This window comes from Protobothrops mucrosquamatus, unplaced genomic scaffold, assembly GCF_001527695.2.
Source record: "Protobothrops mucrosquamatus isolate PMUCROS unplaced genomic scaffold, P.Mucros_1.0 scaffold1156, whole genome shotgun sequence".
NCBI lineage: Eukaryota > Metazoa > Chordata > Lepidosauria > Squamata > Viperidae > Protobothrops > Protobothrops mucrosquamatus.
In genome coordinates, this window is record NW_015387371.1 from 270,672 (window position 1) to 288,928 (window position 18,257).

Consider the following 18,257-nt stretch of genomic DNA (forward strand, 5'->3'; position numbering starts at 1 on the left):
CCATATTGATACAGCTCTTGCAACAAAGATTCCAGTGACTCAATTGGTTGAGACAATGTAAAAACTAAGTCATCCGCAAAAGCTTTAAGTTTGTATTCTTTAGCAGAAATCCTTAGGCCTTTAATCATTGAAGATTCTCTAATTCTGGACAATAAAATTTCCAGTGACAATACAAATAATAAAGGAGAAAGTGGACAACGTGTTTTGATCCACATTTTCTTGCAAAGTGCAGTCTAAATATGCATTCCCCTTCCCAAAAGTTGTGCTTAGATGAATGCAAAGTCAAAGAATTTAGCCAAGTTATTTGTGCCTATTTGGGGCTGAACACATGGCCTCTCCAAAAATTGAGAAACTATCATTTTTAATTTGACAAAAAAGTTTAAGTAATTTAAGTCATGGGGATTCAATGTATGAATTGAAATATACTGAGTTAACTTGAATAAAATTAAAATGAAATCACATTTAATTTTGCTATTGTCTTGTCTGTGTTTTTTTCCTGGCCCTGTTTATTTTGGAAAGGTAGCTTCTCTCAAAGATCAGGTGCAACCCTCAGCCCACAAAAGCTGTGTGTATGGCAGAATTTGAAGAGACACAGATCAAATAATCTGTGACATAGTAATATGCAAAGATCAAACTTTTCAAGAATCTATATTGTAAAGAATGATGTGGAATTTACATAGTTGTCAATTTAACTGTTTGCTCTCTTTCTCCATGTTCAGCTGGGAAGGAAGAAAAAGAAGTATATGCCTTACCAGTACCAACATAATTACTTTGCCTGTAAGTGTTTTACCATGTTCTCAGGAGCCTAAATTTGGAGGAGAATAACCAAATAAAGTCATATATCAGCACTATAAAGCAGAACAGACTAAGAAACCAATGCCATATAGGCCAGGACTACTTTTATTGGAACACCTAGAGTAACAGGATCTTGTGAATATGAATGTGTTTCCTCCCCTTATGTGAACCAGGGAGCTGCCTGAGACATTTACTCAAATTACTTTCTTGGAAAGGGCTCATTGCCTTGATAGCAACTCTTCCTGCTGCCTTTCAAGGCCATTCCCTATTCCCTGTGCATTAGATCTTTAACTCAATCACTTATAGAAATGCCCTGATGAGCAGTGGGGCAATAGGTCAGGGATTAAGGTGGTTAATTTAATGCAAAATGGGATTCAAAGGCAGATGCTGTTTTTTTCCTTCTAGGATATAGTCTATCTTTATTTTAATCACACAATCATTTTTGTATTCTCCTTTTGCATTTTTATATTAGTTTTTGCACCATTGTTATTTACGGTTGGCGTCCAAGTGGTTACCTATCGCTATATATTTCAAAGAAAAAAATGGTTGGTAAGTCATAACAGCTTTTTCTTTTAGGGGATTGGTGTATGGTCAAGTGTAACATGTAAATGTCCTGAATCCTCCTCCTTTCTAATGAGCTACGGGACATGCATTACAAAACATAACTTGTTTCTTTTCCTTAATTCTCCACAATATCATGGGAACATTCCCTGACATTTATGATTTCATTGGCCTTCCCTTTAGTCAGCACCATGGAACAGCACATGTAACTGGTTTGTTTGGGAAGGGAAGGGAAGGGAAGGGTGAGCAATAGGCAAATTGTACAATGAAAGCCAAGGAATGCTTGTCACAGCTGCAAAGCGCTGACCACAGTATCTACCCTGATGTTAACAATGAGCCTGTTCCACTGGATTAACTCATACATTAGTGAAATTATCTCCAAGACTGTGAATCTTTTCCAAACTAACTTGAAAATCAGAAAACAAGCATACACTCCTCCAGGCAGTGGCAGTGGCAACAGTGGAGCAGAAAGTGATGAGGAGCAGAGGAAGAGATTGCTTGGAGATTGCATTTCTAACTGCTATGGATATTGTGCTGTATTTGCAGAGTGATGGGGGACAGATTATCTGGGGCACTGATACGGGGAGTACAGTACAGATACAGTTTAATAATAATAACAGCAATGCTCCACAGTTAGATATATAGTGGGCAGAAAACTTCAGTCCTCTCCAAGGGTGCAAAAATAACTCTACTCAGGTTGAGTCATGTCACTATCCATTGCAATTCTCAGCCACTGCAAAAGACATGGAGACCTTTAGTAACTTCAAGAATTCCACTTCTGTCCTAAAGCAGTTCTTTCCATTTTGATGTAAAGCAAGGTTTTTGCAGAACTGAGGCTAGTATGCTCCATCCTCACCTTTTCACCATTGTGGGAGTTTTGCTACATGCACAAATGAAAAGACCCTGAAAGTCCTTCAGCACTACACTGCAGATTGCCTATTACTCTGCATTTATTGCATTATAGCCTTCAGCCTCTCTATTTGCCACTTTGCAGCTAATTAATCTGAAATTGACAAAGCAACTCATAATAATGATCCACATGTTGTTACAGTTGTGCTTATTTAACACTCTGTTCTTTGACAGGAGCTGTTTACCAGTCTTTTCTATAACTTCCGTGTCTGCCTCATGTATGTTCCTTTAATGGGATTTAAGAGCTTTATGGTTTACTTCTGGTTATCCAGGTAATAATAATAATGTAAAACTCTACCCTGCTGCTATCACCCAACTGATGCTTTTAAACACTGTGAAGCCAAAAGGAGTCCTTCAATATGTGCATAGCTTTGTTTACCAGCCAAAAAAACCCAATGAGGTCTCCATTTCTTGTTGACTTAATATGGGGATGTAAAACAAATAAACACCTGTTAAAATTAGTATACACTATTACTGTTCTTTTCACATGACACAATAGTTTCTACATGAAAACAAGTCCCATTATAATCACAAGGCTTTTGTTTCCTATGGATGTTGTTGTGTTTGCAGGTTAGAGGCATTAAGTGTTCTGTCCCCCGTCCGACTCACACACCCCAACCAGTCAGCCGAGGGTTAACAGACTGCTCAGCACTGCCAAAAACACAGATGAACACTTGGCAGCAACTCCGTGGCTGCCTGCCAAGACCTTTACTGATAACTCACAGTACAAATACAAATCAAAGTCCAGGATAATTCCGAAGTGCTACAACAGAAGATTCAGTATTGTTCATCACAAGAGTTTCAAACGGCACACCCCTTGCTTATATAGCCTGTGGGGTGTGGCCCAGTGACTCAGCTGAAATCTCTGGCATGACGTTTTAGCTGCTGCGCACGTTTGTCCCTCCAACGCTGGTGTGGATCCAGCCAAGATGTATCCTCCTCAGAGTCCGACACACCTGGCTCCTGGCCAATCCCAGAAGCACCTGGCTCCTGGCCGATCCCAGAAACACCTGGCTCCTGGCCAATCTCCTCTCCGTCGGAAGACACCGAAGGCCGCACCAGAGGGGAAGGTCCTGGAGAGGGAGGCCTGGCCATCTCCTCTCCTTCATGTTCAGAGCCTTCCTCGTCCGATGATAGGGACCCACAGGAGGGAGCCACAACATTAAGAGGCAACGCATGGTGTAGCAAACCAGCTTCTTTTATTGTTCTCTTCTTACAACCAGCAACAGCAAAATGGCATGCAGGCCTTTTATAATGTCCAAAACCCAGACAGTGTCAGCCAATAGAAATCCGGCTGTTTTCGCGCCTTGTGCATATGCGCAAGGCTGGCGACAGCCAGTCTGGTCCCAGGCAGCTTTTGGTCTGCCCGGGACCATTTGCAACATTTCTGAGCCTGCTGAATGCTTCAGCAGGCTCAGGACACAACAGATGTAGTTACATGCCACCAAAGGGAAACATGTAATGTCTATGTCTATATTGTCTATATTAAAAAATGATATGTCATCCTTTCTCAACCTCATCTCAAACTAGTTTATAACATATAAAAATGAAAGTAAATGAAAAATAACCATGTCATTAAAAAGAACATACTGTAGCTCACCATAATGATATTGAGCAAACTCCTATTATTGTTTGGTCAGCACCAATAATCAAACTATTATTTACCAAAACTTTTACAGCCACTAATTATGTCTCAAATGTACTTCACTAATTGCCAGAGATTGGATCTAAAAGCTTGATCTTAGACTATGAGCAGTTTGGTACAGGAGTAGACATTTCTTTAAAGATTGGTCTCGTAGTTCTTAGTCTCAGAAAAAAAAACATTATTTATTTGTCCTGCAATTCATAGTTGGATGAAAACTGCATTTCAGTGGCTTTATCCAAGGAATGAGGGCCTTTGGGGAGCTGCTTCCATACGCATATACAACCCGTCTCCTATCTTGTGTACCTCAAGGCAAAAGGCTTCAAAGGCAGCTTTGCTGGCATGCCATTCTGTAGCCCTTAAAAACCTCTCAGAACTTCTTGGACCAATTAGCTTTAAGGCTGATCCTGCACCAGGGAAATGAATGATTTTTAGATTTCTTTAATATTTCCACAAATCAGTCCTCGGTTACAATCTGGCTAGCAATCTACCTGAAAGATTGTTTCCTAAACAAACTGACAAACACACATATACATGCTGCAAAATGCCTAGATGATGCATGTTATGGGGAAGGACTAGAAACCTCTTTGGGATTTTCCGTCAAGTTAGAGCAGACATGTGAAACATGCAACGTCACGTGACGTCGCACAACGTATCGGAGCTTTTCCCCCATTGCTGGCAATGGGGTGGGCGCGGTTTCCTCCTGACATGTCCAGCCAGTGGGCCGGCAGTCTGACACCCCTGAGTTAGAGGAAGGAGCTGTTTGTAACTCATATGCCCACTAAAAGCTCTGGAGACAATGCACGTAGTGATTTTCGAGCCAGAAGAATGAATGTTCAGTGGCTGGGATTCTTGGTGTTAGCTGTTGGGCAGTTCAAAGTGGGCAACAATTGGCTCAGGGTGAAATGTGTGGAACCCAAACTTGCAAATATATAATTAACATTGAGCTAAAAGTGTTTTGATCAATTGATAGTGAGAACACAGTGGAGAAATCCAGCTGGTTTTAAAATATATTGAGAATTATTTGCAAATGGGAAGACTGAAGATGGAAAAGGAGTTGTGAAAGCAAATACGGACAAATCTTTACCCCTTCTTTAGAAATTAAGCCGAATTTAAGCACTTTTATCCACCTTTCTTGCCCAATAGGTAATCCACATGTGGGCAGTTCATCAACTTATGTAATGAATAATACTGCTTGCTTAATTGAGAACTCTGAAGAATGTGAGTTTACACAGCTTTAGAATACCGAAAACTTCTAACTGGACATGAGGGCTTAAAGTGTGATAGATTAATCTACAAGATTGTTGCAAAACACCATAGCTTTAATTCCCTGCTTTTACCTATAAAAATTTACTTTTCCATATAGTCTGTTAATGCAATGACATAATAGTAATTATCATGTCATTTTTTGGCTAATAAAAGCAAAATAGTTTTACTAGTGAGTAAACCGTTTAAAGAATTTGTTTAAATCACTATTGTTACTGCTTGTATGTCTACACAGGTATTTAGAATATGCATGGTTTGTCTGGATCTCACAGATGAACCACATTCCAATGAATATTGACTATGATCAGAATTTAGATTGGTTCTCTGCACAGGTGAGATAGTTTCTATTTAAAGGGGAAGTTTCCTTTCTTTGGATAATCTTATTCTCAAATGTTGGGTCCTTAGTTCTGAAACATAGGGGCAGATTATGCTGTTATTTTCTTAAATATTTCATGCCCTTATCTTCATGGGAAAATGCTCTTATAAAGAGCAAGTAATGCAAATGGAACATCTATGCTGGCAGCTAGAAATGTCTTCTCATATTGCAGTTTCTGGGAAAACCCCAATTGCTCAGTGATGCCCTTTTTCTTCTCATGGAGAAGAACATGGGGGACCAACAATGATCTCATTGTCCATGGTAGATGATGAGATGATAAACAATGTAGTACATTGCCTATTAATCTCCCTTGCTTCTTATGACAATTCAGTAAGGCAGGAATAGCACCAATACTATTCATCCTCCAAAAGGACAGTTTACAATTCCAAGTCCCCACATGTATACTCCAATTCACATAATTGTTCTTTTTGCGGTTATGAACCAGATTTTCAGTGGCATCAGAAATTAACTTTGTAAGATGCATTGATCTACAGCAGGGGTGTGAAACTGTTGGCCCGCGGGCCAGATGCTTCATGCTGAAACCACACCCACCCCATTGCCAGCAATGGAGAAAAAGTTGCGATACGTCGCACGACATGTCATGTGACGTTGCAAGTTTGACACCCCTGATCTACAGATATGAGTGGCCAAACATTGATGCCGAGGGAGGAAACACTGCCATTTTCTCTTGATATTGTAGAGAAAATATATTGGAGGAAATCTAATGCTCCTGGTGATAGTTACAGCAATCTCCCCAGAAAGTGTAGAATGACTGTGTACATGTGGGGAAAACACCAACCCAATGATTCTTTCATTTTTTTAAGCCTTTTTTCCATGCTTTCTTGGTGCCCTTTTTCTATAGGGCTTTGAACCAAATATTATGGGACCGGAGATTGTGTTGGATGCATTCTGTGTCTGTAACACTACAATTTCACACTGTGGTTTAGACAAGATAATTAAGGGATGAGTCTAAATGAACAGATTATATGAACAGTCCTCTGGCAAGCATTAGGCAGTTTAAAGGTGATACCAGAAACCTGATCACAGTGATGTAAGGTAACAAGAGAAACAGCATATAGTTGTTGTAACATTAAAAACAGATGATTTCTGCATAGATAACCTGACCTATCACAAAATGAGAATGAGAGATGATGAAAGAGAAGACAGGTTTTCTATCTTTTTTTAACAGTAAATCATAGCTAGTTGTATATCATCTTGTAGGTCCTCCAAATATAAACTAGTGCCATTCTTTATTATATAATTATTGTTTGTACATCCTTGTGTTAGCCATGTATATATTTCATTTGTATTGTACCTTTTCTTTATGGGGCTTACTTCCAGTTTTTAAGGTAGCTCTAAAGTTGGTTTATTCATACACAATTTTCCTGTTCTAATTTCTGTTTTGTTTTGTTTTATGTTTGTAGTAGCATGATATAACTCCTGGGGTGGGAAGTTGTTAACTGCTAATGCATGTTTATATTATTATTTTTATTAAAATTAAAGGGTACATTAATTCATATGATTTTGTTATACCCAGTTTTGATTTCTGTTTGGAATAAAGTTAAAGCCCATAAAAGTAGATTTATGAAGAAAAAGTTATATTAAATATTATTTTGAATACATTCCAAAATTGTGGAAGTGGTCTAAATCTGTTTGCTAATGGCTGGAGAATTGGATGCTACTGTCCTTGTCCTAAACTAATGTTCTAACTTTCACAGAAGTAATCACATAATATTTCCATGTTTACTTCTAAAGAAATAGTTCAATAAGGATGGCTCTCAGGGAAGTCAACTTTATTTTGGATTTCATCCCATGCATATAGCATCAGTGGAGTAGTTGGCCTGGATTGCCTGGCCTGGATTCAGAAATATTTCTAATGTCTTTCTGGGCAGTGACCATACTAGAAATGTAAAAAACATTTGGAAATGAATGATGGTCTATAATACTGTAAATTGATAGAATTACTGTACTGTTGGTAGAAACTAGGAAGAAACATGAAGGAAGTCATTGAAACTCTACATGTTTTAATTTCTCTCTTAGCTCTCAGCAACATGTAATGTGGATCAATCTCTATTCAATGACTGGTACACTGGGCACTTAAATTTCCAGATTGAACATCAGTAAGTACAAGCTATATGGGAAGATTGTACAGTTTATAATGCAGGTTTTGTACAGCTTTTATCCCCACTAAGCCCTAGCTGTATGTTATGGCTCAAGGTTTAATCCAAACGATGGCTGTGGCCAAGAGTTTTGGCTATGTCTAAAGAAGGCAGATATCTTGTCCCAGTTATACATGTTGTGGCTATTCCAGACTAGACTTTGGGACCTATCATGTAAAAATGCCTAGAAGCAGTATTTCATACAAAATACAGCAATGAAACTGATGTCTAGAGCTGGGGTTTTCATATCTTACTTCAAGTTTTATAGCAGATCAAATGGTTGATAATTATAATTCATTTCTGGACCAAGTCAAATGCTGGGGTTTTTTTAACCTTCAAAATTCTTAACTAGGTGTACAAAACTTGTGAGCACCTCCACAATATGGCTGAACTACAGCTCCTAGTAGCCTAATACAAAGGGTCTCATTAGGAAGGATTGTGGTTCAGCAATAATCCGAAGAACCTCAGCTGGTTCATCCCTGTCCAAAACTCTTTGGGAACTAGGCAGGTGAAAGATTATCTCTTGTATGAACCTGCCTGTATGCCCTGAGATGGGAAGGGCAGTAATGACAGCAGGATCCATATTACAGAAGTATCTTCTATTCTGTCCTCTTGATGTTTTCCACAGTCTTTTCCCAACCATGCCTCGTCACAATTATTACAAGGTGGCTCCCCTGGTGAAATCCCTGTGTGCCAAGCATAACATTAAGTATGAGTGCAAGCCCATGATCACTGCTTTTGCAGATATATGGCGGTAAGTACGAGCCCACAGGAAAGTCCATTTGCAGGCATGTCATCATGGGGAGATCAGTGGGGCAAGAGAATATCTCAAGTGGACAGTGGCGGGAAAGAACTCACTACTGTGAAAATGTGATTTTGGTGAACGTGTCCCCTGTTCTCTTTCCCTCTGCAGCTCCCTGAAGGAATCAGGAAAGGTTTGGCACAATGCTTATTACCAGGAATAAAATAAATACCAGCGAGGAATTGGGATGGCTCCATTGTTATGAACACCTGCTGTTCTCTCTTAGCCTTTGTGATTTTAAAATAATTTTAATAATAATAGTTTTTATCTATTGTTTGGGTGGCATACAACAACATTATAAAACAGTTAGTTTTCATGAGTTTGCCAGCCATGTACATTTGATGAATACATAAATAAATTATCTTGAAAAAGAATCTCATGCTATCCTCCCAATCAACTTCATGGATGGATGGATGGATGGATGGATGGATGGATGGATGGATGGATGGATGCAGTGGTGGAGAACCTATGGCACGTGTGCCAGAGGCAGCACTCAGAGCCTTCTCTGTGGGCACATGTGCCATCGCCCCAGCCCCGCCTCCCCCCGTGGTGCCCTCCTCACCAGCAGTCCTCCTGGAGGAGAATCACCCCCGGGTGCAACCCGCACAGAGCACCGCAGCCAAGGACATGGCAGACAGACAGCAGGGACAAGACTCCACCCTCCCGCCCCGACATGCACAGATGATGCTGCGGGGTGTGGGTGGATGACATGGCCACCATGGTGCTGCAGGGCCGAGGAGGTAGGTGGCTTTGCGGGCGGGCGGGGTGGGGAGTGGAGTGGGGATGGAGCAGGGGCGGGGCGGGGTGGGTGGGTTGGGCAGGGGCAGGTGAGGGTGAAGCAGGGGGTGGGGCAGTTTTTGGGCCCTCAGTGTCTAAAAGGTTTGCCATCACTGGATGGATGGATGGATGGATGGATGGACAGACAGACAGACAGACAGACAGACTAGAAAAGCAGAGGCCAAGATGTTAAATGACCTAGACTATTCAGAGTCACAGCGGCCCTTCTCCCAAAGGTATGTGACCAACACCCATTATGACGTGATCACATTTTGGGTGCTTGGCAACTGGCTCACCTTTTACGTGACTGGCTCAGGAATTCTGGAAGTTGAAGTCCACAAATCATAAATGAACCATAGTTCCCCACAAAAAAATGCCCATTGGATAAAACAGATTTGCTACTGCATTTGCTTAATGACTGCTGCAATGAAGGTTGCAAAATCAGGTGCGGTCATGTGGTGATTCACTTAATGACTGTAACAACTTACTACCATAGTTCTGGACAGAATCACGATCATAAGTCAAGGACTACCTGTATGCACTTGATCACACATACAGGCAAATATGTTTTTGCTACTAAACCTCAGTAATGAATAGCAGCTTCTTAATAAATAGTTTGAACAGTCATTTGCTGATCACAGATTGACATCTCCCATTAAAAGCAGTTGGACTGCTGACCCCAAGGAACAGAAGCGGCACAATTCCGCATCTGTCTGCTCAGAATTAGGGTCCTATGAGTGAAACAAGTTATGTAGCTTAGCAAGGCATAAAGCCCAGACCACCTGTGATTTATTCAATAAACCATTGTTTAGCACTCCCTGGCAGTCAACAAGTAAATCTCTCAAAAGTGGCTGTTTAGCTTTTAGAGAGCATCTGAAGAGCTTTTTAGAAGATTTATTAGCAGCTTATCCTTCAGAAAATTCTTCTGAGCTCTTGTGTATTTTATCTAAAATTTGGTGAACTGTATAACTTTTTAACTGTAAGTGTTTTTTTCCTACAAGGTTCAAAACCTAGCGCCAAAATATCTGCAGGGCTGACTGTCAGTTCCATGTGAGCCTACCCAGAGTCTCAAAAACTATGTCTAAAATTATAAGAGGGCGAGACAGCAGCTGTGACAGATTCACAAAGTCACTGGGAGCCAGCTGACCTATATAGTTAAATAATCATAATAATATAGGTAGTCCTCAACTTACAACCACAACTGAATCCAAAATTTATGTTGCTAGGTGAGTCATTTCTTAAATGAGTTTTGCCTCATTATATTACTTTTCCTGCCACAGTTGTTAAGTGAATCACTGCAGTTATTAAAATAGTAATCCCGTTGTAAAGTGAATCTGGTTTCCCCATTGACTTTGCCTGTCAGAAAGTTGCAAAATGTGATCACATGAACATGGAGACATTGCAACCATCCTAAATATGAGCTGGGGTATCAAGTATCCGAATGTAAATCATCACCATGGGATGCTGTAATGGTCGTGTGAAAAATGGTCGTAAGTCACTTTTTTCAGTGCCGTTGTAACTTTGAATGGTCACTAAGCGAACTGTAAGTCGAGGACTACCTGTAGTAATAGGGACTGCAATCTCCTTTGGGCAGAGGCATGTTTTTCCCCCCTCCTGTTACTTCATAAAGTATGATGTGTACATCAGATAACAATACCACTATTATTATGACCAATAATAACAAGGAAAAACCCATTGAAGCATAAGGCAACTGGTGTTCAAAGACAGACACTTCCTTTACACATCAACAAAGGAATAAGACCCTTGGATCCTTTGCATCCAATGCCCATTACTGCTAACAAATAAAGTAGGCTTGATGGGCAATCAACTACAAAATTGCTGAGTTAAAGATGCCACAGCTCTTTTTATCATCTATTGTACATTTATTTTCCTAGGACAGGGGTCGGCAACCTTAAACACTCAAAGAGCCACTTTCGAAGGTTACTTTCAAATAAAATACTCAATGTCTATTTGAGTCCTCCTCATATTTATGAAATAAAAAGCTAAACTTAATTTATCCGCCTGCAGCAAACCCAAAATGCTGTCTGCTTCTGTGTGCCGTCATCCTTTTATCGTGTGTACTGGAGCGTGCAGTCAGCTGTCAACAAATAAAAAAGGACTATTTCACTGAACAATGTAAAATATATATTTGCAAAATAATAGCCAATTAAAATATTTATTTTACCTGGTTAATGTGATTTTTGCTTCTCAACATCAGCACACAGCATCTGCACATCAGGGCTGTAAGACGTCACCTTCATCTTCAAACAGGATTGCAGGCTGTTGTCTGTGAGGTGTGAGCGATATTTGTTTTTAATATAGTTCATGTTGGAGAAGACTTTGTTGTGCAGCAGGAGATCAGAATACAGTATGTGCTTTCCATCTCCTCTAGTAGCAAAAGGAACTGACGGTGATTTAAACCTTGTGCCATTATTTTATTGACAATCTGAATGACAACATTCATTACTTCTGTGCATTCTGGAGGAAATGTTTGAGCGCACAATGCCTCTTGGTGCAGGATGCAGTGAAATGTTAGCAGCATTCTACCCAGTGACTTCTGCAGTAAAGCCACAAAGCCCTTCTGCGCTCCTGTCATACTCAGTGCCCCATCAGTAGCCACTGACACCAGATGAGTGGTATTTATTTCATTGGTTCTTAAATAATCCAAGACAGCCTCACAGATGTCCTCCCCCCGTGTTTGGCCTTTTAGTGGTATCAACTCAATAATTTCTTCCTGTGATTTAGCAGAGTTCACATAGTGGTAGAACAGCGCTATTTGTTCAATATCACCTTTGACTTTGGATGCATCATAGGCAATTGAGTATGCCACAGCTGAACCGATGTCTTTAATTTGCTGTCTGGTGATGTTTTCTGACATTTTTATGGTTCTGTCTTTGACAGTCTTTGCAGAGAGAGGCATATCTCTGATTTTCTGCACAATTTCACTCTTGTTTTTGAAGTCCGAGAATAGATCTTCTGAAATCTTAATGAATGATTCCTTGATATACTCTCCATCTGTGAACAGCTTCCCATGCCTGACTATTTCCTGAGCGGCCATAAAACTAGCATATGTAGTTGAATTTGCAGACTTCACCCACTTCTTAAAACGATTCTTGCTCAGATCAACCTTCTGCATCAATTCCGAAATGGCTTTTTCTCTCTCATCTCCATCAGGGTATTTTTCAGCAAAGTCTGTGTGTTTATTCTGGAAATGTCTTGCAACATTTGACTTTTTGTTTTTGCCAATTTCTCACCACATATTAAACAAACTGGTTGTCAGTAGTGAAAGCAAATGAATCTGTCCACATATCATTAAACATTCTGTTTTCTTCCAAAAATTTTCTTTTCTTGCATGATTTATCCATGGTTAGCCTACTGCAGGTCAAAATGATATGCAGGTTCTGAGGTTTTGCTTAATTAAAAAAATACAGGAAACCAGATGTTGCCTTCAAGCTTTACGTTTTTATTCAGCTGAATAGAGGCGGACTCCTCTAAATGAGAAAAGCCCTGAATGACAAGAAATCCTTGTATTTATTCTTTCTAATTACATAAGCAACCCATCCAGCAAGCTGACACATGTAAGATAAAGATTTCACCCAGTAAGTCTGGCACACTGTAGATAAGATGGGAGAAAGCAGAAGTAGCTAAACATGTTCCCTTTTGGGTGTTTCCCTAAAGATATCATATATATTTTTGGTGGGTTAGGACATTGGGTGTTTTCCCTACTATTCTTTCATGACCCTGCATCCAGGACTCTGCAAGTGACCAGAGAGAGAGAGGGGCCATCTTTATTCACAACTGATACTGTCCCCTAAGTCCTGGTCATCAGAAAAGCACAATAAATCTCATGCCAGTGAGTGTCGGACGTTGGAAATTATGACCAGTACTGGGAATCAAATAATTTAACAACCAGTTCCCTACAGAATTCCCCCCCTCACATGGAGCTCCCCACCGCCACTACTTCCCCCCACCTCTGATGTAGCACTCCACTGCCACTGCTGCTTCCCCCCCAGGATGGAGCGTTCTGCCGCTGCTTTACCCAGTGGCAAAGGTGGAGTTTGGGAGACAGCGGCAAGGCATAGCCCAGGCATGGCCAAGCAGCAGCAGGATTGCTCTCAATAAGGCGGGCGCACACGAGCAAGCAGCGCACCCGGCTCTTATTGTTTGAGAGCAATCCCGCTGCTGCGCTTCCACTTTCTTCAACCATGATCCTCCCCTCCCCAGCCAGCCAGTTCTTCATGAATTTAACATGGACATAAAAATGTTTCACCACCTTTATCAATATCACAAAGAAAAAAAATAAGAACTTTAATTGTGCTTGATCAAGTGCACTCATTTTCCTCCAGTCACTCTCTTGGCATCTCTACCCACTACATCACCCTCTGAAAGCCAGAGGACTCCCAACGATCCACACTCATAGAGAGGATCCTGCAATCTAATCTGAGCTGTCATAACCTTTCATTCCAGCATGATTATAGCAGGTTATTCTCTATCTCTCTTTGTCTCCGTCTCTCTATCTCTGTCTCTCTCTCATTACAATGTTCTCTGTTTTTCAAATATTTTTATTAAGGATTATAAATGAAAAGAGTAAAAGCCGGTGCAAACTATAAAAACTACAAATGGAAAAATAGAAAAGAAAAAAATTGCGGGGGAAAAAAAGAAAAGGACAGGAGAAAGAGGGGAAAAAATCCTTTCTCCTTCATCCCATCAGGTAAAAACCATTTTAGTAGCTTATCAGCCATCTTTAAATACAGCATAATTATCCCCATACCTCATCTTTTAATTAAAAACAAAATCAAAATATTTCATTAAACATTCTTTACTAAAAGTCTAGTAAGGACAACCACATATATTCATATTCTCTCTCTCCCTCTCTCTCCCTCTCTCTCCCTCTCTCCCTCTCTCCCTCCCCCTCCCAGCAAACCACTTACTGGGAAAATCTAACAAATTCCAATTCTTTTTGTCTTTTAAAAGGGGGCGGCTGCCACTCACCTATCTCAATAACTGTCTTACAGTTCCCAGGAAACAAGAAGTGTAAAAGGACCACAACAGTTTGCTTTACATGCCTTTTCTCCCCCAATCTTTTAAAAATTAAATTCAATATATTCTAGAGCAGGCCTGTCCACCTGGCTGTGGCCTTGCGGGATCCCTTAAATTTGGTTTGGAAGTAATGAGACTAGAGCAGCCAAATTAATCTTGAGAAAATGACAATATCCAACATAGAGTTGATAGAGCCCCTCCACACGACGCACCAGGCAGGATGATTGCCTCTTGAGCTGCTTTCTTATTCTTAGAATAATGATTTCCATTCTTGGAAATTGGATTCTTGGATTGAATTTGCATGGCTAATTCTTGGATTGAATTTGCATGGCTAATTAAATAAAAAACTACTCAAGGCAAATAAAGACCTCGCAAAAAGATGCATCCCAGGGCTCTGAAAAGATGTCTGGAAACCAAATTGATGCTTTACCATTTGGGTTGGCAATAGACCAGTCTCTGCTGCAGTTCACATGCTCTCCCTCCCCCCCTCCCTCCCTCCCTCTCCCTCCCGGCCAGCCAGCACAGTTTATTTGTAAGCACATAGATACATACAGAATTGGAGTTGCTTCTGAGCAAATAAAAAATATAAATAACAAAAGTTAAATGAAGTGCAATGGAAAGTGGCCTGGACCTGGGATGATAAGGTAGGGGGAGGGCTAGAGACCAGCCCTCTCCCATCTAGGAATACAGCAGATACTGGGAAACTTCCAGGTCACATCCCGTGGCCTAATCCAGGGCAAAAAGGAAGGATCGATTTGGAAATGTCCAGCAGTTAAAAGTACCCTTCTACCAGCTGGGGCTGGAGTCACTTTGCCTTTTAATGGTGTGGGGAGGGGTCATGTAGCTGCTCCTTCCTCTTGGCTTTCAGACAGTTTCCCCCTCCCCCAGAGTGAAAATCTCTCCTTGCTGCTCAGCTGAAGGAAATGGAGAAAGTTGGGTGGATGGGTGGGTGAGAGGGGCCTTGGTCCCTGGAAGGGTGAACTGGGGCACAGCCAGGAAAGGCTCTCAAGAAGGACACAGCTGAGGAGTCCGGTCTGAGGAGATGGGGCTGGTTGGGCAAGGAGGGAGTTATCCTGTGAAGTTCAGATGTCTGGAGCAGATCTTGTTCTGAGACTGGGTGGCACGTACTGTGGGTTGGTTCCAAGGGTAGGCTGAATGCAGCCAGCACTGCCCTTTCTGGGGAGGGGGAGGGACCCCTCTGTCATGTGACAGACGCTAGCACCAGCACCTTGCACTCTCATTTGGCAATTTTGTCAAGGGAAAGAGCAGCCTTGTCTGGGGGCAAGTAAAGAGGGGAGGTCACTGGGGAGCCTACAGGGGGAGTTATGGCTCCATGACACTTCCTGACCTCAGAAGGTGTCCCCGTGCCGGATGCTGGTGTGAGAAGCTCTGGGAGTGCCTGAGACTGGCCTGATGATGCCCCACGAGCTCCTGCACTGCTGGGCTCCCAGGGCGGTTCCTGAGGAAATGCTTTTCTCCTCCTCACTCAAATTGGCTGCTAGCGGCTTGGATGGCTCTGCTCTGTCCAAGTTGAAGAAAGTGGAGCAGAGCCATCCAAGCCACTAGCAGCCGACTTGAGTGAGGAGAAGAGCGTTTCCTCAGGAACCATCCGAAGCTCCACAGCTGGAAGAGCTTCAGCCAAGGCTGCTTTACACCTTCCTCTTCAGCCTCGAAGCCTCTTAGCACCATCAGCTGCAGAAAGCCATTCCAGCTCTCAGCTGTGTTCCAGAAGTTTTAATAAATGCCTCCAGCGAGACTCTATCGGGGCCTGAAGGAAAGGTCAGCTCTTTATAGTCACCATGTGCTCTCGCCCCATCGAGTGCCTTTTATGCACGAGGCGCCTGCCTCATTCACACCCTGGAGCATGAGGAAGGCGGCCAAAAGCGGCAGCAGAGGTGCCATCCCACTCAATAAGGCTGATGCAAGGTAAAGGCACTCTGGGCTCAATTCAGGCCATCCCCTTCCCACCCGGACCGCTCCTTCAATCAGCTACTCCGGCACGGTAGCCCCCTCCTCGTCAAGAAGCCTCATCCAACTCTACACGGGGGAGTGTGGAAGACAAGGAAAAGAAGAGCGTGAGGCCAGGTGAGAATATCGGCAATAGTGGCATGATGGCTGGGTGGCTGGGGAGGGGAGATAACGGCAGTGGCATTGGCAGCTCCCCTTACCCAGCTCATTTCCCCAGACAGCTTCACATGATACTTGGCAGAAAGCCCCCCCCGCACACCCCATCTGACCCACGCACCTTCTTTCCAGCAGTCCTCCATTTCTTCCTCCGCTGCTGCCACATTCAATCCCAAGAAGAAAAGAAGTTTGTGGGCAGTCCCACAAACAAAAAAAGTTCAATCAATCAATTCCAACTTTGCGAGATCATTTTTTTTTCCGTAAAAAATTGGAATTGATTGATTGAACTCCCACTTTTTTTGTGGGACTGCAAATGGTGGAGGAAGACTGGGAGCTGCAGCAGAAGGCTGAAAGAGCCGCATGTGGCTCCAGAGCCGCGGGTTGCCAACCCGTGGTCTAGTGAGTCTCTTCTTAAAAACCTCCAGTGATGAAGCATCCACAACTTCTGATGGCAAGCTATTCCACTGGTGGATTGTCCTCACTGTCAGGAAGTTTCTCCTTAATACCAGGTTGCTTATCTCTTTGATCAGTTTCCAACCAATGTTTCTCGTCCTTCCTTCTGGTGTTCTGGTGAACAAAGTGACTCCCTCTTCTTTGTGGCAGCCCCTCAGATACTGGAATACTGCTATCATGTCTCCCCTATTTCTTCTTTTCTTTAGAGTAGCCAAACCCAAGTCCCGTAGCCGTTCTTCTTATGTTTTAGTCTCCAGGCCTTTGATCATCTTAGTTGCTCTTCTCTGAATTTTTTCCAAACTCTCAACATCTTTTTTGTAATATGGTGACCAAAATTGGCTGCAGTATTCCAGGTGTAATCTTACTAGGGTTTTATAAAGCAGTACTAATACTTTGTGTGATCTTGATTCTATGCCTCTGTTTATACAACCCAGGATTGTATTAGATTTTTTGGTTGCTGCTGCACACTGCTGGCTCATAGTCAAGTGATCATCAACTAGGACTCCAAGGTCCTTCTCACAGTTATTGTTTTTAAGCCAGGTCTTGCCCAAACTGTACTTGTACTTTTGGTTTTTCCTGCCTAAATGTAAAACTTTGCTTTTCTCCAAATTGAAACTCATTTTGTTGGATAGGGCCCATTGTTCAAGTTTGTCTAGATCAGACATGTCCAAAGTCCAGCCCGCGGGCCATTTGCGGCCCGCAGCCCGGTTTAATCCAGCCCTCGAGCAGCCCTCCCTGCTCTATATAAATGCGGCCCTCCCACGGCCCTCCGGCAAGTCCCATGAGAGAGAGAGACAGAGACAGAGACAGAGGCACTTGCACTTGCACTTCTGTCTCTCTCTCTCTCTCATGGGACTTGCCCCCTTGCAGGGTTCCTCATTGGCCCTGCGCCCTGTTACCCCGCCCCCAGCCGCAAGCCACCATCTGCCCTGTGGTTATAAGTGTCCCGGCAGTTGGGACCCGCCCCTCCCGGAAGTCAATCAATCCTTGGCGGTTCTCCGTCCGGCCGCGGCTTTTCCCGGCCGGCTCCAGCAGTTCCGGCTGATTGCCGGCATGTGGCTGTTTCTCCCTGGCAGCCTCGGCCCCCCCAGCCCTGTTGGTGAGCGCCCAGCAGGGCGCAGCGTTGCCAGGCCTCCCCCCCTTGCGCAAGGCTTCTGGCGTTCCCCCTCGCGCCTGGCTACAGTGGCTCGGGGTTTCCCGTCCCGGGCACGCCAGGCAGCGCTGCAGGGAACGGAAGGGAGGGGGGGAGGGCCATGCCTGGAGCTCCGCAGGCCGGGGCGACGCCGGGAACGAGCTGAGCGGCTGCGACGGCGGCGGCGGCGGGAACAAGCTGCTCGGCTGCGGCGGCGGCAA

At 42.9% G+C, this 18,257-nt stretch overlaps 1 protein-coding gene across 1 annotated transcript in view; it reads left to right on the forward strand.

The window, feature by feature from the left end:
• The window catches only part of LOC107291628 (acyl-CoA (8-3)-desaturase-like), a 20,810-nt gene extending 12,049 nt beyond the window's left edge, over positions 1-8,761 (forward strand). The window contains exons 6-12 of the mRNA XM_015820648.1: positions 720-777; positions 1,268-1,344; positions 2,440-2,537; positions 5,409-5,505; positions 7,590-7,669; positions 8,337-8,462; positions 8,622-8,761. Coding sequence (XP_015676134.1) covers positions 720-777; positions 1,268-1,344; positions 2,440-2,537; positions 5,409-5,505; positions 7,590-7,669; positions 8,337-8,462; positions 8,622-8,673 — 588 coding nt within the window. The 3' untranslated portion in view covers positions 8,674-8,761. The remainder of the gene's footprint in view (positions 1-719; positions 778-1,267; positions 1,345-2,439; positions 2,538-5,408; positions 5,506-7,589; positions 7,670-8,336; positions 8,463-8,621) is intronic.
• Positions 8,762-18,257: the final 9,496 nt, after the last annotated feature.